This window comes from Trachymyrmex septentrionalis, unplaced genomic scaffold, assembly GCF_001594115.1.
Source record: "Trachymyrmex septentrionalis isolate Tsep2-gDNA-1 unplaced genomic scaffold, Tsep1.0 scaffold1020, whole genome shotgun sequence".
NCBI lineage: Eukaryota > Metazoa > Arthropoda > Insecta > Hymenoptera > Formicidae > Trachymyrmex > Trachymyrmex septentrionalis.
The window spans coordinates 25,138-52,101 of NW_017304146.1; the positions used below are offsets into that span (position 1 = coordinate 25,138).

General features: G+C 32.3%; 8 protein-coding genes across 14 annotated transcripts in view; 2 read left to right on the forward strand and 6 right to left on the reverse strand.

The window, feature by feature from the left end:
- Positions 1–4,055, reverse strand: part of LOC108757038 (pre-mRNA-splicing factor ISY1 homolog) — a 6,314-nt gene extending 2,259 nt beyond the window's left edge. Inside the window, exons 1-5 of one of the 2 annotated variants that reach the window (XM_018501321.1) lie at positions 3,982–4,055; positions 3,552–3,666; positions 3,434–3,456; positions 2,970–3,288; positions 1,611–1,980 (exon numbers count right to left, since the gene is read on the reverse strand). In XM_018501321.1, the coding sequence (XP_018356823.1) occupies positions 1,618–1,980; positions 2,970–3,288; positions 3,434–3,456; positions 3,552–3,554 (708 nt within the window). In that variant the 5' untranslated portion in view covers positions 3,555–3,666; positions 3,982–4,055 and the 3' untranslated portion in view covers positions 1,611–1,617. Of the gene's footprint in view, positions 1–1,503; positions 1,981–2,969; positions 3,289–3,433; positions 3,457–3,551; positions 3,667–3,981 lie in introns of those variants that run through there. The other variant, XM_018501312.1, reaches the window with a different exon arrangement.
- Positions 4,056–7,012: 2,957 nt separating this feature from the next.
- On the reverse strand, positions 7,013–13,141 carry LOC108757034 (zinc finger protein 91-like). 2 transcript variants are annotated; one of them, XM_018501287.1, is made up of 7 exons: positions 12,577–13,141; positions 12,085–12,187; positions 11,684–12,009; positions 10,244–10,609; positions 9,788–10,142; positions 8,846–9,279; positions 7,013–8,017 (listed from the first exon to the last, which is right to left on the reverse strand). In XM_018501287.1, exons 1-7 carry the CDS (start codon positions 12,835–12,837, stop codon positions 7,454–7,456), a joined length of 2,409 nt encoding a protein of 802 aa, XP_018356789.1. In that variant the 5' UTR covers positions 12,838–13,141; the 3' UTR covers positions 7,013–7,453. The 2 variants fall into 2 exon arrangements, with proteins under 2 accessions (XP_018356789.1, XP_018356799.1); XM_018501297.1 differs by lacking the exon at positions 12,577–13,141 and having other exon boundaries at positions 11,684–11,938; positions 12,085–12,139.
- Positions 13,142–15,029: 1,888 nt separating this feature from the next.
- LOC108756989 (thioredoxin domain-containing protein 15) lies at positions 15,030–18,043 on the reverse strand. The gene is made up of 6 exons (XM_018501212.1): positions 17,749–18,043; positions 17,371–17,507; positions 17,080–17,282; positions 16,441–16,658; positions 16,119–16,345; positions 15,030–15,598 (listed from the first exon to the last, which is right to left on the reverse strand). The coding sequence occupies exons 3-6, from the start codon at positions 17,132–17,134 to the stop codon at positions 15,244–15,246; spliced, it is 855 nt and encodes a 284-aa protein (XP_018356714.1). The 5' UTR covers positions 17,135–17,282; positions 17,371–17,507; positions 17,749–18,043; the 3' UTR covers positions 15,030–15,243.
- A 95-nt stretch (positions 18,044–18,138) lies between these two features.
- Positions 18,139–20,825, forward strand: LOC108757012 (thioredoxin, mitochondrial-like). Of its 2 annotated transcripts, none has more exons than XM_018501254.1 (4): positions 18,139–18,216; positions 19,431–19,637; positions 20,054–20,177; positions 20,513–20,825. In XM_018501254.1, the coding sequence occupies exons 2-4, from the start codon at positions 19,456–19,458 to the stop codon at positions 20,624–20,626; spliced, it is 420 nt and encodes a 139-aa protein (XP_018356756.1). In that variant the 5' UTR covers positions 18,139–18,216; positions 19,431–19,455; the 3' UTR covers positions 20,627–20,825. The 2 variants fall into 2 exon arrangements, with proteins under 2 accessions (XP_018356756.1, XP_018356763.1); XM_018501261.1 differs by having other exon boundaries at positions 19,434–19,637.
- Positions 19,064–26,964, reverse strand: part of LOC108756996 (thioredoxin-like protein 1) — a 22,883-nt gene continuing 14,982 nt past the window's right edge. Inside the window, exon 4 of the mRNA XM_018501229.1 lies at positions 19,064–19,081. The gene's annotated coding sequence lies outside the window, so the exon portion shown is untranslated. The remainder of the gene's footprint in view (positions 19,082–26,964) is intronic.
- LOC108757009 (uncharacterized protein C7orf50 homolog) lies at positions 21,233–23,269 on the reverse strand. Its single transcript, XM_018501242.1, has 4 exons — positions 23,067–23,269; positions 22,486–22,585; positions 22,047–22,242; positions 21,233–21,752 (listed from the first exon to the last, which is right to left on the reverse strand). Exons 1-4 carry the CDS (start codon positions 23,131–23,133, stop codon positions 21,468–21,470), a joined length of 648 nt encoding a protein of 215 aa, XP_018356744.1. The 5' UTR covers positions 23,134–23,269; the 3' UTR covers positions 21,233–21,467.
- LOC108756965 (phosphatidylinositol N-acetylglucosaminyltransferase subunit Q) lies at positions 23,393–26,115 on the forward strand. 4 transcript variants are annotated; one of them, XM_018501176.1, is made up of 5 exons: positions 23,400–23,623; positions 23,691–24,515; positions 24,792–25,072; positions 25,147–25,529; positions 25,872–26,115. In XM_018501176.1, exons 2-5 carry the CDS (start codon positions 23,724–23,726, stop codon positions 26,060–26,062), a joined length of 1,647 nt encoding a protein of 548 aa, XP_018356678.1. In that variant the 5' UTR covers positions 23,400–23,623; positions 23,691–23,723; the 3' UTR covers positions 26,063–26,115. The 4 variants fall into 4 exon arrangements, with proteins under 4 accessions (XP_018356702.1, XP_018356678.1, XP_018356687.1 ...); XM_018501185.1 differs by having other exon boundaries at positions 23,401–24,515; positions 25,147–25,339; positions 25,415–25,529; XM_018501192.1 differs by lacking the exon at positions 23,400–23,623 and having other exon boundaries at positions 23,828–23,943; positions 24,099–24,515.
- LOC108757024 overlaps positions 26,139–26,964 on the reverse strand; it is a 1,468-nt gene continuing 642 nt past the window's right edge. The window contains exon 2 of the mRNA XM_018501275.1: positions 26,139–26,654. Within this exon, the coding sequence (XP_018356777.1) occupies positions 26,306–26,654 (349 nt within the window). The 3' untranslated portion in view covers positions 26,139–26,305. The remainder of the gene's footprint in view (positions 26,655–26,964) is intronic.

Sequence of the window (26,964 nt, forward strand, 5' to 3'; positions counted from 1 at the left end):
ATAATTTCTTTTATCGATTACTCCAAAACAAAGTTTTGGATCCTTTTCAACCTGTACAAATAATCATTAATGTTTTTGGCAGTATTATTACTTTCCTTAAAAAATTTCCCACATATTTTCTGTAGTATAAAGACAACGGGCTAAGTGGGAAAATCTCCTCAATCAGATGTTTAAAGTATATTACAGCTATATAAGTGTAGAATGGGTTAAAACGCCACCCCATTTAGCGTTAAATACGTGTGTGTATGTGTGTGTGCGTGTGTGTGTGAGTGACATGTGAATATCATATGTTATATATATATATAAATACACGCGTAACACGATTTGTTTCGTGCTGATATTGTTAGAGAGTACTTCTGAGTCCTAGCGATATACTCGTATAATGTACAGTCTGTTTATAAACGGCACGATGCTAAAGAGGTGATAAGCGTCTAAATATTTAAAATCAATTTACGATGTAGCGATGTTATATCAATCTCTCGATTTGAAGATTAATATCATTCGTTTTCTATAACATGAACTGGAATTAGGGAATTCCAAGAATTCCAGTCAGCACCCGAGTGACATACATACGTTTAATTAGCGAGTAGTTTTTTAACTTTTACGTCTTTTACTCTTTCAAGTAAATAACGGTGTAATGTAATTACGATAACGTTAATCTTGCCATGTTTTTCACTTTGTGTGATAAGCTGTTGGATATGTAGGAAGCGACCAGACTAGTTCCAATTTACATTTTCACTACAAAGGGATCATCAGGATCCTCTTTGAGAACGCGGATGGAATTTTCACGAAAAATATATCTTTTTTTTTTTTAAGCAAGATTATTGTGTTTCTTATATTTAACACTCGGAGATTAATTATTATGGAAGTTACGGTTAGTTACAAAAGTGGGCTGTGAACTCGTTGGATACGTCGTTAAACTTTATATCAGTTACTATTCTTTATTTGTAATATTTACAATCGAAGCGGAATTGTTCTGGGAACGATTAAGATCTTTATAAATTCGGGCATATGAAGTAAACTTTTTCCTGTTTTTAGATCTATTTTAGAGTTTTACGATCATGTTGATTAGATAGAAGTTATTCGTTAATAGATGCTTGCTATATCGAGAGGATAAAAGAGCCAAGGTCAAATTGAAGAACACACGATACACTTTGCAACATTCCAACGATACATTTGCGAAAACGAGAACATGCGATATCTAGATTTTCTTACAAAATAACGTATACCGTACCTACTCTGTTATTCTATTTTATTGTGGAATAACCATTTCGCTTATTCTCCGTTGCGAAAAACGACGAAATAATGGGAGAAGTATCATATATCGCGATGATTATAAACAGACTATCCTTGGATTTTTATCTATATTTTCATCTACGGCACCCGTTTCTCTTGATAAGCATTCGAGTTTGAATGTCTACTGCACAAACTAATTACCTTAATCAATGTTATTACATGCTTATAAATTAATTATTATAATAATAATTATTATATTCATCGCGTTTTATAAAAATGTATTCTAATATATAATTAAACTAATAATAAATTTATCAATAGTTAATATCGCAATCGATATTCCAGTCTGTATAATTTCAAACACAACGTCGCACCTGGACTTCAGTCTAGTCCGTACTTTTCCAGCAGCTCTTTCTTTTTTCTAACCAGCAAAGCCTCCTGAATATCCTGTTGCGAAGGAATCAATTTTTGTGCCGTTGTCTCAATCTCGACTTCCGGTTCCTTCTCGTGAGCTACCCATTCGTTAATGCACTTTTCTCTCGCTTCTTGCTCGGCCTTCTGTTCCAACGGTATCAGAATACCATCGTCGTCGTCCATATAGCCGTAATAGTCCGCGTCGATGTCCTTCATCAATTCTGCACGAGTTTTACGAGGTGGCGGTGGTGGTTCCTGTTCAAATAATTCTCTAACACCCGGTAGTTCTTTAGCAGCTCCGAAATACTTGTAACCTCGATTACCGGGAACCTATAATTTCGTCGAAATACATAAATAAATATTTAATACATTTTTGGATGTTTACTGTCTGGAAAATCTTGAATCCTAATTTATTTCGAAGTTGCATTTAAGTTGTCCGACCGGTGTAACCAACTACTGAAAAATAAATAATTTTTAAATGTGGATTACCGAAGAAATAAAAAAGCTGTAGACTTGTGGTTTGGTACTTTTCTCAAGTACACATGTTGAAGGTATAAAATATGCAAAATGAAAGAAAAAATAATCTTAATATATGTATGTAAAAATTATGTTTTATGGGTTTCCTCCGTATCTAGATCCATTCTTGGAATGCCAATGTTTCGTGAAACGTTGAACCTTGCAATTCACTTCATCGGGGCGAAGAGCAGCTTAGTTCTCGACGCACAATGAATGTTTGTATTAATGTCTTGGTTTACTAAAACCGTTTTAATAAACATTCTTGAAAGATATATGATACCGCAAAACTTTCTTGTACTCTCATAATCAATATCGAGAAGTCTTCGAAAGAATACGATTTGTCTGTTAATTTCATACGCATTTTGTATGAGTGGAGAAGAATTAATATATCGTGGTTCACAATTGTCACAATTTATCACCAATTTAAATCCAAATCCGCAAATATTTGATTCAGAGAAAGTTACATTTCTTGTACTTCACTATTTCACTAAGATTGGAAAATACACTTTGATTGACACTAAACAATTGATAATATACTTAGGACCTTCAGTTCCTTATTCTACAAGCTACAAACTATTTTTTGAAACAAAAAAAATTATTTTTAATTTTTAAAAAATTTTACACCAGTCTGACCCCTAAAATTCTCTAATCTTATGTAGAATTTTGAATGAAAATACCTTGAAAAAAATCCCAAAATTCTCAAGAAACTTTTTATAAGATTTCAGTAAACATCCTGATAAACATTTAATCAAAAACTTCTGACATTCTGTAAATATTATACAAAATATTGTCTATGACTTTACCTCACGTCCCTCATGATCCAACATGCGAGGCCCGACCCTGGAGTAATCAGGTCCACCAAGCTCCTTTATTTGTGCTTCCCAATGTCGCTTCTCTCTGAGAAGCTTATTAATCTCGTCATTTAGATCACGAATGCGAAACTCTCCAAGCCCGGCATTTTGAATCTGGGCGACTTTCTTTGCAATTTCTCTAATTATTTGCATTCGCCATTTTTCTGCTTTACGTAAGTCTCTACATTCTGAAGCCAAATAAGGTCTCCGTTCCTGTTCCTTCCTTGTTCCTTCGTTGTTTTGCGCTGCTCTCCAACGAGCAAGCGTTGTCCTAAAAATATCAACATTAAATACATTAATTATGTAAATATGATAATATTGATTTAAACATTTTAATTAGTTGGATTAAAACTTCTCACAGTGAATATACAGTGTAATAGGTTTATGGGACAGATGGTGTTACAAACCATACTTACATAGCCTTCTCTGCATTTCGCGCCTAAGAAAAAATAAAGAGTTTATTAGTAAAGTAAAAAAATATTTGTCTATAAGTAAAATATATAATAAGACATAATATATATTGCAGATACTTACCATCTTTTATTTATGCTTTTATACAAACTGCCGTTTAAACATTAATTATTCATAAGTACGTATCACTATTGACATGATTGATTGCTCCCAGATTGATTAATATTTAACAATGGCACTATAAGTGAAAATAAATTGTAGTTTTAATATAATAGAACTCTAATTATTATATTTTAACAAACGTGATTTTTATGATTAGTAGAATATATATATATATATATATATATTTATTTAAGATTTTTTTAAATTCAACGTTTTTAAAATCTTATCATCACATTTTATATTTGAACAATCATGGAAAAATATGTTTCATACAACATATTGCATTTTTATTGATATTTATATATGTCATGATAATATTAACTATTAAAATTAATCGTGCTTTTGCAGATTTCAAGTAAAAAATTAATACTATCTGAAATATCTAAATTACATTATCTGCAGACATTTTGTGAGGTTATGTTATGTACTCCAAATAAAGAATTATATCAAGTGTTCCATCAAAGAGAAACCTGAGAAAGGACATGACGGCCTAAACCTGTAACTGCAAAATGCTGCCGCGCACTACTGCCCTCTGACAAAAGTGGATGTAACTACATAGCAACGACCACTTTTCTTAGAGTACATCGTCCATTTTGAAAAGTGAACGATGTTACCGTAAGAAAAATGGACGTTGCTTTGTAGTTTACATCGATTTTGTCAGAGGGCAGTAGTGCGCAGCAGCAATTGCGGTTACAGGTTTTGAACCGTCATGCCCTCTCTCAAATTTCTCTCTGGTTTCATACTCATGCACGTTGAAAACTATTAAATGCATAGACTACTAAATACATGAAATTATTTGTTTTTCTTTTTTTTTTGTGGATTTTCGGTCCTCAAAATGTACTACATAAAATTATTTAAAAGACCGGTAAGACTGATGTGTAATTCCACATTTAAGACCTCACGTGATGAACGCCTGAATCTGTATTGAAAGTACACCAAAGTGCACTCAGGTGCACAGTTTGCGCGGGTTAATATGAAATTTATTTAATTTCGGTTTTCCTGTAATTTTGTGTATTTTTATTTGTAGAATTTATTCTGAGAAGGAAAATCGCAGATGGTAGCGTTATATGTTTATTTATGGTTTATCTGAATAAATATTTTTCCTCCTTTATTCCATAGCGTTTCGCTCATTAATTTCATATATTTTGATTAATGCATTAATTTCATTCGTTATTACCGTCATTTATTTCATTAATTTTTCTTCTTTCTGGATATCTAATTTTTCTAATAAGTAAGGAAATAACATTGTCGAGTTAAAATTATATATATATATATATATATATATAGGGTGTCTCAGACCATCCGCACACGGTTTTAGAAAAAAAAAAAAACCGTTTCAGTTAAAAGTTATGGGGTTCTAAATGATTTATTTAGTGATCTGATCAGTCTGACCTTGAGAGGCGTCACCTGGGTCAGAGCAATGTCACTTTGAATTTTTTAAATGGAACCCCCTATTTTTCATAAAATACGTTTCTTATAACGCTTGAAAGTTACAGTACCGCCAGCATTACGCGAAGTATTCGACCGACGGCTAAAACCTCTTGAATGTCGTTCAGGATAATGTCCTGGATAACACTTGTTAAGATCAAGGTCACTGGAGATTGTTTCTCTTATTTTCATTTTTACATAAAAATGAATTTTCAGTGCAAAAATGAAAATGACCTTGATCTTAATAAATTTAAAAAAATGTATTAGGTACTTTAAAACAGAATCTACTGGATTAGTTTACAAAAGAAAAATTAATCACTTTATATTGACAATAGAAACAATCCACAAAAGTGAGATATTATGTGAAAATATATGTAAATATGCAAGTAATATCGAGATCTTCTGTTCTCTTTTCTGTTAAAGTTATATATTTCCTGTTTTCTAGATACAGAGACAATTTAATGGTAAAGAAGAGAAGTGACAACTCGATTAACAAATTTTTTAAGTAAAAATTTAATTTGTCATAAAATATTTTCCAAACAACAACAGCATGTAACAACCAGAGTAACATTAAGAAACCCAAATTATTAAGATTCAAACAATTGTATTAAATTTAAAATAATTTCAGATTAATTCTCGTCTAAAGAAAATTCCAATTGCGTATGCATAGAATTTAAAATCTCTTTTGAGTAACTTTAATATATATTATGTAACTATATAATATAATTATGTGCCTGTACACAATGATTTGTAATTATATTACATTGCACTGTGTACATTGTTAATAAATTAAATAACCGTGAAATTAAAACTAGAACAAGTTTGTTTGTTGCGATATGTATACATCACGTATGAAAGTCCATTTCTTGCTATCAAGAAATTTCAAATAAATTAAAAACGTGTACTTAACCCTAGCTTTACACACTTGTTTTTTGCACGCGTGATATACACACTGAGGTCCCTAGGATCCCATCCATATTTGTATTACCGTAACTTCCGTAAAAATGAATATATTTCAATTAATTTTTTTTTTCAATCGATGGAGAATTGATTAAGGAACAAGCCCATAATGTGTAAAAGTCAATAGAATTAAGAAACTTCGAGATATATAGGTTCAAAGAAAAAGGAAAATTTAGAAACGCAAAAAAATCTTGAATTAAAAATTTGCGGGTCCCGGGGACCTCATTGTGTGCAGCTAGGGTTAAAACTTAGGCTCTTCAAATTTAACTAACTGTAAACTGTAAGTTCCATCAATGAATAATTCGTGAGCTTCATAAATTTCGATAGCTCTAGTCGAACGTGTAAGTATGCAATGAGATGTGCAATTTTTAATTAATTATACAAGGTGGCAAAAAAGTTTGGCCACGAAGTTTTGTATTGTAAGTTAATTATTAACGTATATTTATAAAAATACAAACTCTAGAGTGTTGTATCTTATTAAATATCAAAAATAATATCAAGATGACTTCTTTACTTTTTATACAAATGCTTCGAGAAGGTATCATGCCACGTATCTTTTCTTGAATAAATTCTTCCGGGCAGCCAATAAAGTAATCTTCAATTCATCAACCGAAATCTTTTGATGCATTATCTTTTTGATATTTAATAACACGCACTTCAAAATTTGCGTTTTTAAATACATTTCTACTTAAACAATAAGTTATTCGTTGTTATGTATTGTTTATTGACATTAAAATGATGCTTTTATAATGCCATTTGGACGCCGAAAAGAAAATAGCCACAAAGTTTTGTATGTTTATTAAATTATTACTTGGGTAACACATAAATCTTTGTGGTCATTTTTTTGCCATCCTGTATTACAAGATGTATTTGAAAGCTCGTAATTCAGCAGTACAAAAATCGAGCTAATATATTCTTGTAATGAATATTGTAGAAAAAATAATTCATTACAATCGATAATTATTTAACTAATATATATCCCTTCTCTTTTAAAAATTAATTAAACATCCATATTTCAATTAATTGGCAATATTCTTGCGTAATTATGTTTAATTGAATCGGGTGAGATAATGCAACACTTATATTTGTAGATTAAAGTTGCTTCTAGTGATCTTCCGAATTCTCACAAATTAAGCTCACGAATTCGTGATGAAAACGACGTACGACACGAAAAATACGAACGAATAAACTTTATCAACGAATCAACAACGCTTACATACAATTAGATCCCAATCGATTGCGATTGGTTTTGATAAAAAAAAATCCGCTCTGCCTTCACGCAACGACTCGCGGAACGTGTACGCATAAACGTACAGAGGCTTTCGCGTGAGGGTTTCAACACGGCAACCGTTCGTGAAAATAACGAATCCTCCAGTCTCCACGAACGGTCTACGTAGGCTTAGACGGCAAGCTTATGACGAACTTACGGAACGCGTTACGATTCTGCGACTAGAATCAAATTGCAATAATTGACTTCAGTCGGTGTCCACGCCGGAGGGACGCGCGACGACGGGAAGCGGAATCGGCGGTGGCGGCGGCGTTGGGGTCGCGAACTCTTCCTCCTCGATCTCCTCCTCGCCGAGAAGGAAGTTCTCGTGCACCTCCTCCTCCCGCGCTGGCTCTGGTAGCGCTAGCACGTCCTGGCCGTGCTGCTTCAGGTGGTCCTTGAGGGCGAACGCCCGACCATATGACGCGCCGCATACATAGCAGCTAAACTTGAGATTGTTGTCTTTTTTATGAGTCTGGATGTGCGCGCGGACGGCATAGAGCGATGCGAACGGCCGCGAGCACTCGGTGCACCGGAATGGCTTCGTGTGACTGTTCTTGTGGCCGGCCAGCTGCACCCGCGTTTTGAACGTTTTTGGGCAGTACGGACATGTGTAGGCACGCTCCTCGCCGTGCGTCAGCAGGTGATGATTGTAGACGGAGGATGCCTTGAAGCGCTTTCCGCAATGCTGACAAGCGTAGGGCCTCACGCCTGTATGCGTGCGCATGTGAAGAGTCAGGCAGTAGGACACACGAAAGGTCTTGCCACAAACCTATCAGTTTAACAAGAATAAAAATTGCAACTGTAATTAAAAACAAATGAGGAAGACGAGATTCATTTTAAACTAGAGCATTTTTACATAAGAAACTTTAGTTTACCAAAGATTATGATTATACATGGATCTATTCAGGGGAAAGATTTGGAAGGTTCAACTCTTTTTCCAAAAATTATGATTAAAAGTTATAGTTATATAACAAAATTTTTTCCAAGAGATAATTTTTAAAAAACAAGATAAAATAAGACAATTTTTGTTATTCAAACTACAAAATTGTATTATTAAATATAATTACCTGCTGATCTTATTAAACTATTTTGTATGAATAATAAAATTTATTTTTATACGGGAAGTACAAATCTACATTTCCAGTCACTTTTTGTAGAGATTCCATGGTGAAAATTTTTCTTATAATTTTTAAATTAATACGAATTGGAACATTTTTCAGAAATATATTCAGAAATATTCGGAAAATTTTACATCTTCTCTCAGAATTTTTCATATATCTGAAATATTTTTCCTTATCCCATAATTTTTAAAAAATATTTTTAAATTTTTTAAATTTTATTATACTACATTTCATCAGAAATTATACTTACAAAAAATCTTAGAAATCTTTACGATATTTCATTATTAACATATATGGCAAATTTTGAGAAAAGATGTAGATTTTCTGAGAAGTGTTTCAATTTGTATAAAAAACTGAGAGAAAATTATACTATTATGTAGAAATTTTGAAAAATTATATGAAAAATTCTGAGAAAAACTTTCAACCTGGATTACAACTGACTCTTCTTAACAAGACCTAATTTCACGATTGTCTACCTCACAAGCATGCGGCTTCTCCCCAGTGTGAATTCGTTCGTGCTTGACTTTCTCATGTGGTCTGGTGAACCTGCGACCGCAATGCTGGCACTGATAGGGTTTCTGACTGTCGCCAGGATCTGCCGTTGTCACCGTCGTCGTCGCTGTCGTTACCGATGTAGTTGATGTCACGGCGATCGTCGACGCCATCGTTGTCGTCGACGTCACCGCTGACATCATCGCTGACGTCGTTGCCAATGTTGTTGCCTCCACGACGGATGAAAGTAAACTTTGGGGAGTGGGCGACCGCGAGGGTGTCTGTTCGACGTGCACCGCCGCGTGCATTGCTAGACTTTCCGCGGAATCGAACTTCCGGTTGCAAACGGTGCACGTCACCGAGTCGCCTGTATGCAGCGCCATGTGCGCGTCTTTGTACGACTCGGAGAGCGTTTTGCCTATAAAGCATTATTAATATATTGAAAAAACGAAAATAAAAACGCTTGATATTGTCTGTTATACAAAATCGTATTGCACAATTATTTTCATATCATTAGAAATAAAACCTTTTGTATGGTTTGAGAGATCATTAAATATTTTCATGCTTTCATATATTCACTCACAAAAACATTATGGTATTAATAGTAATAGTAATTAGTGTCTTATTGTGTTTTGAAGTTTCAATTTTTTCTGCTGTTTAAAATAGCAGATACCCAAGTGTTGACTTCTTTTGACTTGTCTTATATTTATATACTTAATTATGGCTCAATATAAACAATTTAACGATACATTGCAACACTGTTCTTTTTAGCTGATCTTCTTGTAGGGATTTTCCTTCTTTTCTCTTCTTTTTTTTTATGTCAAAGAGAAAGAGAGAAAAAATAAATTGTGCAAGCTCAAAAAAACCTATAATATGAACATCAAATTATTTAATTTGAAGAACGAAACGAGAAAGAAATTTATTACCGCATTCGGGGCAAGTGAAAGTTGCGTTAGGAGTGCCCTCGGGTGCATCGACGTGTCTGGCTCTCACTGGTGCGTGCATCCTCGAGTGCAGTCGTAGGCTTTTGTGGGAGCAAAATTCGGTACCACACGTAGTACAGACAAACGTTTTCTGGTTCGAATCGGCTTCGCCATCGTGCACCTTCGCGTGGAGTTGCAAGGCCCTGGGGGTCGCAAAGCTCTGGTCGCAGTGTTCGCAACGATTATTGCCACCGAGACAGGCGTGCACGCGAAAGTTACCCAACTTGGAGAACTGCTGCAGGCACTGATTGCACTTGTACATTCGCACCGATGCGGTCGCCAGGCGTTTGTCTCGTACCTGTGATATCACATGTGTGTTAGGGAAACGTCAATTCTCATGTGACAAATACGTATCGCGCGAGATTTTTCTTCCAGTGAGAAGCGCGCCTTAAATCACACCTTGACACCCTCCACGTTCGAAAAGAATTTCTCGATCATCGGAGCCTTCACCGATTGCGGCGTCGTGACCTGAACTGGAGTACGGTCCCAGAATCTCTCAATTTGCACCACTTTTCTGGTGTAGAGCCTACCCTCACTGTCCACACATTCTTCTGTGCGCAGTGTGTTCATCGTTTGCCGCTGCCGTGGGTTCACCACATTCTCCGAGTTTTCGGATACCGCCGGACTTGTCGTCGCCAGATCGTTCATCTGTTCCGCCATCTCCAGCAAAACCTCCTGGCCATCGTGGAATTGCTTGATGTGATCCAAGACAGAGTTGAAGCTCATTTCACAACTGGTGCAACTGTATACAGCGTCAGATTCAAACTGCGACAGAAAAACCGAAAAACGACATTGTCGTAAAAAATTAAATTACCGTGAAAGAGTATTGTAAAGAATTAATTTAGAAAGATGATTTTGTGATAACGTAAACCACTAAATAAGGTAAAAATCTCAATAAACGATTGTTGTGGAATAATTGTAAAATTAACAATATATCCGCAATGGTTAATGGTTATTTATCAATAACAGCAAGAAAATGGCATAAATATTTTATTTTCTATAAAAATAAGTATAATAAAACAAATACTTTAATTGCAAATTATTGTAGAAAAAATTGTTTATTTCAAGTGCTTACAAAGCATCTTTGATACATCATAGCTCAGAAACTATGAGAGAAGAGATATACTATCTACAGATACACTATCTAAAGATATACTATCTATTATTGAGCCTCGTGTGAGAACATCTTTTGTTCACCACATTATATTTGAAAACTAATTCATTTCATTGAGACCTAATTTTCCTAATTAATATGGTCCTTTCACTTAAGCATCCTTCTTCAGATGTATTTAAGGTATTCCAAAAGTAACGATAAATCTTTCGCACAGGGGCAGAATGGAAACTAAACTGAGAAGAAGTCTTCTATCATTTTGCAATTTTCGCAATAATAATTTAACGAGCTATTAGTTGCTAAAAATTGCTGAAAATTGGTCTTCAATAACTTTTTTTACTCAAATACTATCAACTTAACAAAAAAAAACAGCAAGAGACAAAAATTGTTCATCTTCTTTTTATAGAGTTTATAGAGAATTTTTAGCAATTAATATCTTGTTAACTATTGCGAAAATTGCAAATTGGTAGAGGACTTTTCTTCTTATTTTAGTCTCCATTCTGCCCTTGTGCGAAGATTTATCGTTATTTTTGGGACACTCTGTATATGTTAATATTTTTCAATCACCGACAAAACAAATGTTCATGTATGCTATATTCCTTTTGTAATGCCATTAATCAATATATGTAATACAGAATTGATCACATACCTTCTCATTAGAACATTTACCTTACATACATTAAGGTATAAATATAATTCTCCAAAGTATAATTCGATTTACGATATACCTCGCACAGCTCTCGCTTGACACGCAGAAGATCAACTTCATCAATCTCAGTTGCCTCATTTATACGATCCACATCAATGAGGGTAGCGGTCTCAGTCCCATCCAGGAGCTCGGAGTTATCTGGTAACACAGCGATTATGTTCTTCTCCATCAACGCCTTGCGTTCCGGATTTGATATGGGGATAGCCATCAATCCTTGTGACGACTGCAGTCTTCTTTGTGCTCCACCAACGTCGCCGATGAGTCCTTCGGACATCTTGAAATCCAGAGAATTTTGATCTGGTTGCGTTTCTTCCGTGTCCATCTTTTCTACGACTTTAATCTCTCCTGATGTTTTTCATTAAAAACGATAGATTAAACGCACAAAAAACTCCTACCGCAACAAAACAGCAATTTACAAACCATTCTCGTCCATTTGTATTGTTTGTGGATCACTCATTATGACTACTCCGTTGTTGGCCATGGTTGCCAGAAAGCCTCGATTAAGCTGTTGTCCCTTGACATCCTAAAATTAATAATTGCAGTTGAAAAAAAAAAAATATATATATATCCTTGATAAAAATAACCAAAATGAGCAATAATAACCAAATAATTAAAACACAATTTTTATAGACTACTATTATTTTGAATATAAAATAAGTGTATCATTTCAGGATTACAAGAATTCCATCTTAAACAATATTCAAATTAACATTAAATAAATAGTTAGTTCCAAGACTCCTAAAACTTTTACCCACTGCTTGTTTCACAATTATTGTTTCATTAGACTTTTATAAATTCCATCTAAGTAATATATAAAATAAAATAAGATAAATGTATTTGAGAGAAACTCGAATCTTTTTTCAACAGTCTCTCTCTCTCATAATAAAAATTTGTGTTCTCCCTTTTCCGTACCAATAGCAGATCCATTTTGATTTCAGGCTCCTTTCCGCCTTTTCTGAGCTTGTCCGTAAGAATCTCAGGCTTCATCCTGTACCTCAAATCGTGCTCGCACATGTCCAGGTGCTGAATGAGCGCCGTCACAGAGTCGGAACGCTGCGAACAGCCCGGACAATAGAGATTGTCTGTCATGCTTAGCAAGTGATATTTAAGAGACTGAGTATTATTGAAGGTCTCTCCGCAACACATGGGGCAGATGAGGTTCAGCGTGCCCATAATTAAGCCGTCGTGCTCCACCAGATTCGGACAATCGGACACAGCTCCGGTGTGCCGTGGAATAAATCTACAATTCGGCCGGGTGATTTAACCTAACGACGCGGGACGTCGATGAGAAGTGTTTGCAGAAACGTATCTGCGGCAATATCATTTCGTCTGCCGAATATCCGGCGAAATTGTGCACACGTCGAACCAGGCCGTCCTCTCCTTCCCCCTCGCGATCCACAACCCGGTCACCGCGACAACAAATCCATTAGAGACGAACTTCAGCGCAAACAAATGCCGCACACAACAATTGTGGAGCAGAAATCGGCCATTTACAACATACGTCGGTCTATCGCGCCCTCTAGATGTTGACAGCCGGCTAAAGCACAATAGAAAAAATATTAGACCCATGTGTGTGAGTAAATATTAAATAAAAACAAAATAAATAACATTAGAAAAATTAGAAAAAAAAATTTTAATCTAATATTTAATTAATAAAATATTAATTTTTTATTTTTAATTTTTTTCTAAAAATTTAAATATTTATTTTATTTCATATTTTTTCTTTCATATATTTAATTCATATTAAAAAATATTAATTTTTTATCAGAATTTTAAGTACAGTTTTAAATTAATTATTGAGTTGCAATGAGTCAAAATTTTCAATATTTTTTATAACTATAAAAATAAAGTAAAACGTCTAAGCCCTCGCGAATGTTGGAGTGCATAAATGATACATTCATAACGCGATATAGAGATATTTAAGTATACATAATTCAATCAATTGGGATGTTGCTACAAAAACGAAATTGAAGTAAATGCAAATTATATTGGATTGGGGAAAAAATCTTTTTACACACAAGCTGATAAGGCTTAGTAACTCATATATTCTATTTTTACAAAATTTACAATTTCACTACTTAGTAGAATGTTTTAGCTGTAAGAATCTGTATTTTTAATTGCGATACAATGATTTTTAACGGAGTTATGAGTAATAAAGTCAGAATGTTCTTTTTCACTTAATTCGCGAGTAACTCAGGAACAAAAAATCGTAGAAACATTTTTAAAAAATAATTTTGTAGGGAAAGCTCCAAGCTTTCACCGATAGATAGTCGAAAATTTACTCAATTTTTTTTTTGGCACACTACAGACCTACAAAGTGAAAAGAACATTTTTCACTTTTTTCAGCTCGTAATTTTCTATATATTGTATAATAATTACAAAACTCACATAAATTCAAAAAATATAGTAATCATTCGGAAATAGAGATTTCAAACTTAAAAACCCTTTTCTTAAATTCAAACTTTAAAACCCTTTTCTTAAATTTAAATTCTAATCGTTTTTAATTATAAGAAGATATTGATGGAGAAAACCACAACTTGTAAAGAGACTTTTTCTCTAATCCAATATTATTCTCCTATTTTATTTTATCTCTCTCAATAAGAAAATGTAATGTAACATTATATTATGGGCTAATTGTTTACCTTGGCAAAATGAAAATCAGCGCGACAATGAATTAGCACCGCAAACTCGTGTGAACATTTACAAATAAGAATGCAAAAGTAATAAAAATAAATAACTTACGTCAGCAAAAGTTGCAAAGTTGAATGATAATTAGTTAGGCCAGTATATATCAGTATATACAAAGAGCCGCCAATCCAAATGTTTCCGTATGTCTGCTCGTGTCTGTATGTTCTGCATGCGTCTCCGATATGGATTTTTTTGCACATGCACGGTAAATTAACATCAATGAAGTATTAACTTCCACATAACAAACAAATTTTAATATAGGTATTGTTGTCAAATCTGTCATAAATAAGGTAAGATCTTATACAATTTTAGCATCTATACAGATATTTTTCAATAATAATAGAATTAAGTAATGTGCAATTTTAAAAGAAACGAATTTCCTGACAGATACTTGACGCTTGACGGATCATGTAATAGCACCTTTACACTTTTATTTTGAAAATTAAACAATTAAACGTGAGAGATCTTCACTTTACTCTTCCACATGAGTACTAATTTTGCTTTCGAGTAATTATTATAACTCACAATTAAACTTTTTAGTAGTAACTAAATCAAAATTTAGCTATATAATAAATAATCAAATTTAATCATTTGGTATATAAATTACTTTAAACTATTCTTTAATTTTTAAAGGATTCCTTTTACTAGTATTTTTTATATACTTATTTATTTTTCCCCTTCTATTTACATATTTATAAAACCTCGATAAATAAATAATTCAGTGATTAATCGTTCGGTTTAATATGCTTTTTCTAATCGACATCTTCTCCTTCTTCTTCTTTTTCTTCTGTAACCCGAGCATTTCAGCCTTCAAAAGATGGCTCAGTAACCATGCAGAGATATAAGCTTTTTTGGAGGGAACTTCAACGGTCTCTTCAAAAGTCTCTTCAGTCAATCGACATGTTCATGCTCTGCATTACTTTCGAGCCATGTGTTCTGAATAAGTTCAACAAATTGTTGCCACCATCTGCTGCGTGATGTAAAGTACAGCACGCAAGCAACTATAAAGATCCACGATAACACCAGGCAGTAGTCCATCTCGTTGGAAGGTGTACTCGAAACCGGCCCCGTAAAATCCGCCGACGTAACATATAATGAGCCATTCGGCTGCAGATTCGTTAGATGGGATACGAACTTGGCAAACGACTCCAGGGTATAAATCGTGTCGTTGAATTTGGCGACAGGCTTGCCATTGTGGACCAGCATCAATGTTGGCACTCCGACTATTCCATACTGAGCATTGAAACTAAAAGCGATATATTTTTTTAAATCATACTATCTATTTCGAATATCAGGAGAAGAATTTAATCAATTTTCTTTTCGCACTTCCTAATTTTGAAAATCAAATCTAGTCAGTCAAATTAAAAAAAAATGAATTTTGTCGAATGCTTGTTAGAAATTTTGTCAAATGCGCTTGTTAGAAATTTTGTTAAAAAGGAACTAATTTGATTTGAGTAAATTTTATTACAATTGATGATGATGTTAACAAATTAGTAGAAAATATATAAGAAAATCTGCTGTGAATAAATTATCGACAAATCATACAAAGTTTTTTTCCCAACGAACCAGTTAACATTAATCAAGAATCCATATTTGCTTAGTTTTTGAGGCCAGTTTGCTCTCGCATTACGTCAGTCAGCAAAATATAAGATTAATGTAGTTCGCTGAAATTTTTTAGTGAATTTGCTAACAAAATTTGCAAGCAAAATAACATTTTGCTGATTGTAAAAAATGTACCTTTTCGTTTCCTAATTTTGTACGCTCACCTTTGATGTTTTATAGCATCAATTGCCACAGCTTTAATATGAGGAAATGAACGAGGTATAGCATTAAAATGCGGCGCAGCTTGACTGCTGAATACACACCATCTGGCATAAAATAACACAAGAACACATGTTCCTGGTAATTGTTTACCATCTTTGTCATTTCTAGAGCGATTTGATGGGCCAGGCTCCAACATTAATAGCTCCATAAGTCTTGTTGCATTGACAATCTGTAAGAAAAACAGATGTATAAGAAAGATAGCTCATTAGCATGATTTTGTTTGTTCCACATATTGTGCTATTTTATTTATAAAATTTGCAGAACCTCAACAGGGCCATAGATCTTCTCTGATGAGCAATTAACTTTGGTAGCATTAGTTGAGACAGTATCGGTGACATTTACTGTAACATCTGTATTTATTTCTACAGACTCATTCTTTTCGTTTGTATGAATCTCATTACTTTCTTCTTGATTGAAGGCATCCTCAGATACAGTTTGTACTGTAAGTTCTTCCGCGACCTCTTCACTGCTTATGACACTAACTAAAAGTTATAATATACTTGATTAATCCGAAAAATAGTTTAAAGCTGATTTAAAATGTTCAAACAAATATCATTATTTACATCTACAGCAGAGATTAATACATTCAAATATTTGATAACTGTTTATAGTGTATCCTCTAAGTTCTTTGGAGTAGAATTTCACTCTAAAGAATAAAAATTGAACCAATCTTGAAAAAGAGAGGTTTAATTTTCAATCTTTAAGAGTAAGATTTATTCAAAAAGTTTTATTATCTAAGTTTTAAAGAGTAGTTAATAGTTAATAATAGGAATATTCCTTTCGTATAAAAAATGCATGATAAAAGATAAATAAACAAAAAATTTTAATTCATTCTAATAAATCAAATATAAATTCTTAGAATTATAAATTAATTTTTGTTTTTACTAATAAATTGCTTCTTACCTAAAATTAGAATAGGTATAATAAACCCTATAAAGCTTATTCTTAATAAGTTCATCTTTTATGTTTGGTATTAAACTACTTGTGTTACAATTAAATTTATAAACCAGTCTCGTAAAATCTATAAATGTAACAGATCGTACAACAATCTGTTTACAATAGTTGTATGTTAGATGTCTTGATATTACAAAATGGATCAATTTCACCTTCAAAAAAAATTAGAAAGTTAAAATTTCTTTTATTAAATTTCCTGTGGGATACATTCTTTCCACGATTTTATATAATTTTGCTTACAATGTTGTGATTTTGCTTTTCTATCACAGTAAATTATTCCACTCTTCTCGTTTAATCTAAATAAATTTACAGGATCCTCGGAAAAGTTTTTCTTTAGCACTTTTACCAGGTGACTGTTCCAAGTTAAACAGCAGCATCTAATTTTTCATTATTGTTAACTTTCTCGAATAACAATCGTTTATATATATATATATATGTATACGTTGGAAAAATAATTATAGAATATAATTAAACAGCAATATGATATTATATTTCTAAAATTCAATAAAAATTAATTATGCATTATTCAGATTGAAATTGATATTCAAAATATAACCTACAAAGCCTCATATATTTATATTTTTTTAGATTTAAAAAACGTATCTAAATTTTACACACTTGTCTTTCTAATTTATCGAAGCACAGTTACTTATTATATACTTCTATTCGGAGTCTTGCATTTTAACCAGCTTTAACTTCAATAAATATTGTAAAACAGTACATTGAAACAACTTATTTGCTATATTACGCTTCCTGCACTGTACTGTACTTCTTGCACTATATAAATTTGTTCTTATAGCTGAACTTCAAGCACTTCTATCTATCTACGTTGTAAAATCCTTGCAAAAAAATTTAAAATAAGATAAATTTATATTTAAACAGAGAGAAAGCGATACTAAGGGCAAAAAGTGAAACAACGTAAACCACCAGTCTATTGCGACTAGAAAAAAGGAGCATAAATTTAAATAAGTGTAAACAGTACAGTACTTTTTGTGTAAACAACCGCATCAGCTGACGCATCAATTTCTTTGCGCGTCTGCGGGAAGTCCTTTAATAAGTAACGATAGGTTATTAGTGGAATTATCGGTGAGTGTTGCAAACTTTTGTAATGTTTAGATTTGACAATAGAAAAGAAAATTAATGAAAGGCGCAGACGATATATAGTAAATTGATCGATATAAATATTAATATATCGAGATGCATGAAAACCGAAGTTTGACGCAATTTGGCGCAATCGCTACTTTTATCGATGAGATATACAAGGTGGTGATAAAAAAGTGATTAATTAACGTCGAAAACGTCTTTTATCACAAAATAATGAACGCAACTTTCAATATCGACGGACATTATTTTCAACCCGAATTTCTTAAAACGGCGACTATTTTTTTTCGAATCACATTGCAAGCTACTTTTTAATTATTAATATAGCTATTGATATATTGATGTTAGAATGTCACTGTACGTTTTCATGCATTGTTCGGTATTTGTCAACGTTTTGGCCTGCTAAACGGAATCGTGAAATCTGTAGATATGAATGTAATTTGGAAACATACGATGTGATATCAAAGTTATAGAGAAAGTGTATGCTAGAAGCACTGACGTTTCTTATTTACTAAAAGAACTGAGCAAATAAATTGATACATAGTTGCTTTCCATTTGTATAAAAAAACTCAGACATTTGTGACGTTACAACTCAGTTGAATGCATATTCCTTTTTATTCTGACAAATAATTGAACTGAATTTTTATCTAAAATCTACACAAGCTCAAAACGATGTGTTTTATTGAGTTTTGTGAGTCTGGTTGACTTATTAAATGTGAGGTTATAAACCTGTATTGTTATGTGATAATTTTTATCGTCAAAATGACGTCATTATTTGAGTATAAAATACATAATTTCAGACTCATTATCACCTGTGTGTGTGTGTGTGTGTGTGTGAAAATGGAAAGCAATTACTATAAACATAAAGAAAGTGATGAAAAATCAAATATTTTTATGTTGTGTGTAAGCCAGCATAAAATATTTTTAATGTATTTCTGAAATATTTCAAAAGATGATTCTCATAAATATTTAATGTTAATTTAATGCTGTGCGAGGGAAAGGATATAATTATTAATAAATTAAAAAAATTTGAGAATCTTATCTTTTAAGAAGTATAATATTAATCTAAAAAATAGAAATGATCACTGATCGCTTGGTATTTTTAGTGTTAAAAGGATTTAGAAGAAAGAGAGAAAAAGAAACCGAAAGGAGGTAATTCTATTTTGATATATAATTTAATTTTGCATGTTTTATTTCAGCAGCAAACAACTAAGAAGTTGAAAGATGCAGCACCTAGGACTTCAGACTATTCGTACTAGCAGAACTCTTTTGGGCAGTAGGTTGTACACCACAGCACCTGCCCAAGAACAAGTGATATCTGCTGCCTTCAAGGTCCAGGATCACAAGGATTTCCACGATCGCGTGATGAACTCCAAAGTGCCTGTTATCGTGGACTTTTTTGCCACGTAAGTATTATGTGGATTTGTAGTTCCATGTTTCAGTAGAACTGTCTCGTAAATCTTTATTAAATAAATCAAGCTGACAGTAGAAGACTGTATTTACAGCAGAATAATATAGCTTAGTAAAATACTATATATGTATATGTCTTTCCTTATACTCTAATATATTTTCTAGCAGTTCTAATTGTAGAAAATGATAAATACAGTCAAGACTGTACATATTTATTATGAAATCTCTGTTTTCTACTAATTTTGAATTTAGACTTTATTTGCATTGCTTGTACTCCAATTGCATTCCTTTATTTTAAAGTTGTATTAAAAGATTCTCTAATTTTACCTGGAACTTTGAACAAGAATACCCAGGAATTCTGAAGGAATTTTGTACAAGATTTCAGTAAATACCTTGTTTATAATTATTTCAGATGGTGTAATCCATGTCGCATGCTGACCCCAAGAATAGAAACGGTTGTTGCGGAAAAACAGGGAAAGATACTGTTAGCTAAAGTTGATATTGACGAGCATACAGACCTCGCTCTTGATTATCACGTACGTATCCTCTTTTATAATTTCAGTACAACAGCCACTAAGCATTAGGTCTATTCTTTTTTCAGTTGAACATCTTGCATGGTTCACGTTTCCTTTTTTTTTCTCCACATTGAAGAAAAAAAAGAGAAAAGATGAATGGTGCAGGTTCAGCTGACAAAAAGAACAGGTCTTTTTAAATTCATAAATTGATGACAGATTTTGTGTAACTACTTGAAAGAAACTTTGAGAATTTCCCAAGTGAAAGTTCAGGATTATAAAATTGAACAATTGTACGAGTGTAATTTTTTATGATTAATTTTGGACTTGGATATTTCATTGTGCACTTGTGTTTTTAGGTCGGATCGGTGCCCGTCCTCATTGCTATGAAGGATGGCAAGGTTCTAGAGAGAGTAGTCGGTCTTCAAGATACTGACAAACTCAGGCAGTTTGTTAACAAGTATGCGGTGTAATGTAATTAAAAATTATTATGTAAATTATCTCTAATGTTGCAGTTCTTGTTAATCTTTGTATAGAGAATTTTAACATGATACTTCGAAATCTGCAATTATGTTTATAGTACATTTTTCTTAGCTATTATATATAAATGCGTAATATTGTGCAAAATAAATTTTGATTTCTCTTAACAATGCAGATTAAATAAAATGTTCTTATCAATGAAATACCGAAGATAGCACTTTTTTAAAATATAAACTTCTTTATTTGTAACGAATTTAAATTATGAAATAAAATTATTATTATTATTTTAAGTTGCATATAATCTTCTCATATAAAAGGTATTAACTTTATAAAGGCTAGAAAATTTCAGACATTTTAAACGACAAAATAACTTCCTTTTTTTTTATAACAAAATAAGTAAGTAGATATCTGTACTCCTTATTTATTCATCATGATGTCATTAAAAAATATATAAATATATTTAGTTAAATATAATTAATTTAAATAAATATTTAATATTTATTTTTTATTAATTAATAATTAATGTAATCTGTACAATTATTATGTCACTTAAATATGATTCATTTTAATCTCAAATGAAATGTTTGAAATTTTTCGTAGCCCTGCTTTTTTAATATAGTCAACTCTTGATGTCCAGATTAGTCATCACTACACACAATCACATAATAGTACATACAATGGGAAATGTATGTAACTTCCTCGCACAAGTTTCTTAAAAATTGTTTAAAAAGAAAATTCAAGTTGTTTGCTATTTCTCGAATCTTACATGTTACAAATTGCTCTTCTTAACAATTTTTCATCTATATTTTATCTTAAAATTGTTTAAAATTGAAACTACTTGTCAGTTGGTAAAGTCTGTAAAAGTTGTCTCGCTCTCTTATAAGTAGTTGACATCATAATTTCATTTTTGTTATCTTCGTCTGTCTCTGCCTCAACTTTCCTTATAATTTCCATTCCCTTACGTAATAACACTTCGCGTGCCATACCTTTACAACCTTCGAAATATTCCAGAACGATAGGAAAAAGATTATCTGAGATGGAATTCTCATCCAACAAATTATCCATCAGCCAGATCTGTTTAAGTTTCTCGAACTTCCATTTGTTCCTAGAATGTTTCCACTGTAAAAATAATTTTATCAATTTGAAAAATGTTAATCAAACAATTAATTAATTGTCTCCATCAAATCACAAATAAAAAGGAAAGACCGATAAGGCTTTATTATTAGAATTAACAGTATGTGTCCATCTCCTATTAATCTTATATTCTTTTTATAAATGTCAATAAATTGCCAAAATGCTTACAGAGTAAGGTTATGCAAACAGAAGAAAACATTTGTATATTGTATTTATATAAAGTATTCCAGAATCAAGTCTTCAAATATTAACGAATGATTCAAACAATTAATAACTTACTAAGGATACATAGTTTAATGCTTTTTGCATGGCATGTGATCTACGAGATTCCATCTTTTTAACAGCTGCCTGGACAGCCTTCTCTTTTTTTAACTGCCTTTTAGATGGATTCTTAGCAGTCTTTACATTCTCGTCTGAAACTTCCTTTGAAGATAATACTGATTTTGAAGTCTCAATATCGGTAGTGGCATCATTACTAAAAAAAATTGTTTAATCAAATCTTTAAATGTCATTATTTATCAATACATTTTTTTATATAAAAAAACTTTAATATTATAATTTTGATTTTGTAATTTTAGTATATTTTAATATTAACTTAATTTAGTGATTTATTTAATATGTGACTTAGTATAGTTGCTATTAAAATGTTCTATATCGAATTTTAACTTAAAAAATAATTTCTTTTATATCAGAAAGAAGAAATTTTAGATCTTTTTACCTGACTTCATTCGACTTCAATCTTCTTTTTCTCTTCTTTTGATTGCTTTGTACAATATTCTCTTGAGATATCTTGTCAGTTTTGTGATTATTCTTGGGAGCTGTAAAAACATTTATTACATTATAATATTACTTAATACATATGTGTATGTAGACATATTTTATAATTAATTTCGAATATTCCTTAAAAATTTTAAATTAAGGAAAAAGGGAAAACTTTTTAAAAATATAAAAAATGTAAAACCTCACATTTGTTAATAAGTTATTCTTTATCAGATCTCCCTAGAACTTTTTCATTTTTATTTCTATAATATTCATAATTTTATAATATTCATTTTTATACTAAATTGTTCCTTTTACTAATAGCAACTTTTAATAATAAATAATTACTAAAATCTTTTTAGAAGAAATAATACTATTTTGATTTATTATATACAGACATATGTACAGGAACAGTCTATATTATTAATGAAATATTTTAACAAGATTAATGCTATACAGAAATGAATCCAATCATTCGCAGATGAACGATAAGGGTGACATTAAGCAAGCAAATCCATCTCAGAATTGCTGGCAACTGACCGTCGGCTTTTTCCTTTTCGTCCTGTTTCCTTTTACGCTTCAGTTTTTTCGTATTATTGCTATCCATTTTGTAGCGGATATGAAAGTGACTTTTAAATTTGTCTTATCGATGCACCCGCGATTATAATATTCTACACATTGCTCTCTACTCGATAAACCACGACAAACTAGACGAGTGTAAAACACACCAAGCCATGCGGTCGACAAATACTACTAACCTAACCCAACCTTAACCTAAATCTAAACTCTAACCAAACCTAACCTACATCTCGTTTTACAATTTATAAATATTCATCAATCGCAATTGAATATTCTCTTCATACTAGACTGTGATTGATCAATTCTTACAATTGCAGGCTGAGATAAGCCGCTTGAGTTTAGTAAAGTAATTGCTAAATATATGAAAGAGACTCCAAGAGACTCGGATTTGTTTCTGCTATATAATTACATGTAATACAAAAGAATTTTGTATAGAAAAATATTTCCTCTTATAAGGAAAAGTATTTATTAAAAACGACTGAATAATGAAATACTACGTCTCTTGTAACATGGAAATGGTAAGAAAAAAGATGTTAAAAATAATAGAATTTGTAGTGATCATTTGACAAAATTTATTTTCGACAGACTTGCTTGACTGTGTAATCTTTAGCTGTAAAAATGGCGAGCAATTTGTTAATATTCATTCCACAAACGCTGTGCACTGAAAAATCCGGTTATGTACTTGGTAAAGTAATACATGACACCTGCAGTGATTTAAAAAAGTTCTACATCATCAGTTCGCGTAAGACGGATCCAGTAGATCAATCAACTAAATCTACGTTAGACATTATTGGATATCATTCCAATGAGAACAAGGCTATTGACGAATGTTTGGAACGTAAGCACGCAAACTGGGTACACATTGTAACAAAGCCTTCAGAGAATGGACGGGATAAAGGATATTGTCTGTTGAAAATCACTCTTAACAATAAAAACATTGATCTGTCAACAATGCGCACGATGATTATTTTGTATAATCAGTGGGCTTTGCAGGGAACAGAATTGTTTGAGAGCAAGACAACGTCGGGCGATCACTTTCACGAGCTTGCTAAACTTGTACAGAGCAAAAAGGATGAATTGAAAATCAAGTCTACATATGTTTGCATCTGGGAGACTCTGCTGATTTATCACGTGTCATTTTATTTGCACCTTATTTTGTTTCTATCCAAGGCAACAGACAGATTATTGCCGATTTTGAAATATTCTTCCCTTGGCTTGCATATCCATGACTGGCTCGAGAATGTCAAGTGGATGTTAGCAACAATCATAAGGGATAGAAGTATTAAATTGAAAACTGGAAACTATGCTCTAGCAATTGTAATAGATATGGCACTAGGAATCCTCGTATTGCAATTACTAAGATATTATATCAAAGATCAGCCATCGCAGCTCCTTCTAAACAATGCAGAGGCTAGTTTGGATATACTTATTATGTACATTAACAAAATAATTTTTTATATTTACTTTTTTCCAGTACAAATTTCGTCAAATATATTTTGAATTTAAATTATTTAATTTAACAAATTTGATCTGAGAATTAAAATTAATTTGAAACAAAGAGAGAGAAGAAAATAAAAGGCTCAATTGTCTATCATACAAAATTGAATATTACATATTTGAGATACATTTTTGGTTAGGTTCTATCTGTTTCTACCAGCTTCAATCATTGGAATTTCTATTCAACAGAAAGTCGTGGAGAGTTTGAAGGAACTAATTAATTGGTTGATGGGTGTACCAGCTGGTCTAAAGCTTAATCATGCTTTAAACAATACTATGGGCAAGTTTTTTTTGTATCATATACAGCTCTGGTGGACATTTTTGATATTCTTAAAGCCACTTCTGGATCTCGCATTTGAAGTACTACTCTTGTTTGGAAAGCTTGGCATCACATTTCAAATATCCATCGTTGCAGACCTTCTGGCTCTCGTCAGCTTCCACACGTACTGCATTTACGTTTATGCAGCAAGGTATATTTTCATGTTCTCTAATGCGATGAAATTATTTATTTGAAATAATTTAAAACAGCTAGAATTTGTCACAGGCTCTTTAATATCCAGCTGAGAGGAATCACGGCTCTCTTTAGACTTTTCCTTGGGAAGAAGAAAAATCCCCTGCGCGAAAGAGTGGATTCTTGTCTGTATCAGACAGACCAACTGTTCATCGGGACGCTGTCATTCACCATTCTGCTGTTTCTAATGCCCACAACGTGGGTGTATTACACTGTATTTACTCTGGTAAAAATATCTGGTTTTAATTTTTTTAAATTCTTCCGAGATACAATTGTGGTATTATGTATAGCTTGGTTGCAGCTCAGATTAGTGTCCATCGCATTTGGTGGTTTTCTGACTAGGCTGAAATTCTACCTGCAAGTTATGCCTGTTTATACCTTTTGGAGATGGTTGCTGCGGTCTTACTGCACTTGTAGTAAGTAGCACAAACATTTATCACATTGTATCTCAAGGAAAGATTGTAAACAAAAGAAAATTGCATAAAGTGAATTTATTTGTTCTTCACGTGCAATGCACATTAGCAAAATATATCATTTGTTAAATATAATCGTCAAGCTTTGCAGAACATTTTGTAACACCCTGCAAGTCTTTCGATTTTGTCTGCGCTTTTCGACTGCCTTCGAAATGACATATATGAAAGAGAATACGCATTCTCGGCTCAATTTTCCTTAACTCGTAACTTATTTTTCAATTTTTCCTTGATAATAACTCGTTGTTGCTAGATAGAAAGTAGTAATATTGCAAATAATTTTGGCAGGTATCGTTGACATCAGATTACATCCTTTCTATACACAAGAAATGACAGTGTTATCGATGACGATGGTTGTGGCTCCTTGGAGGTTCACATGGAAAAAGTGTATTCCAGATACAATTGTTTGCCATCCATCCATTGAGTGGTGTACAATATTGAATAATGTTATATGGGGCCATTTATTATATCCGTTATAAAGAAACATTATATTAAATGTGTTAATATTTTTTATTTACACGCTAAAAGACATTTTTCTTAATAAATCCTTTCCTGCTATTCAGTACAGAATGTATTTAGATAAATAATACTGTACATTAAATCAAATGTCTGCTAAGATAATTCTTACGGAAAGCGTATGTACATTATACAACAAAAACAATTACCTAACAAAGAATTTTGCAAAACAAATCGAGAAATACTATTTCAGATAAATAGATGTCCTATTTTGACTTAAGTTTTAGCTTCTCTTCTTCTTCCCTCTTCACTCTGCTTAACGTTTCGTTCAAGTCACAATATATTAAATCATCGATATCATTCTCCTCTCTTAAGATGCAGAAATAAATTAGGAAGACAGCTAAGCTCGCTGATACAACATATCCCTGATACCATGGTCTACTATCTCCATATGGATCACGATACTCTTCAATTCTCATAGTAGCAGCTTTTGACATGGAATATTTTATAGGCTTATCCAAGTAATCCTCATTTTCCAATGCTGTGCTTCGATTCCTAGAAGCCACCTCGTCCCATCTACTTCTACTATTGTACGATATCTGCCGTACATTGTATCTACAAGAAGTGAATCTTCTTACACTATTTATTAAACTGTTTAACAATAAATTTCAACAAATAATCGAAATCAAGCTCTGATAAAAATAAATCAACAAAGTATAATATCTATAAGATCCAACATGAAATATTCAAGTGTACATTAATTTCGTTTTATTCAATTAAGATCAGATTCAATTCATAAATCTTGATTTCAATTTCTTTGGAAACATTTCATGATCAATTACGAATTAAACATTTAATTTTTTAAATACAAATTTTTAATTTAAAGCTCTTTTGAGAAATCGCACAGATGCTTTTCATACAATAA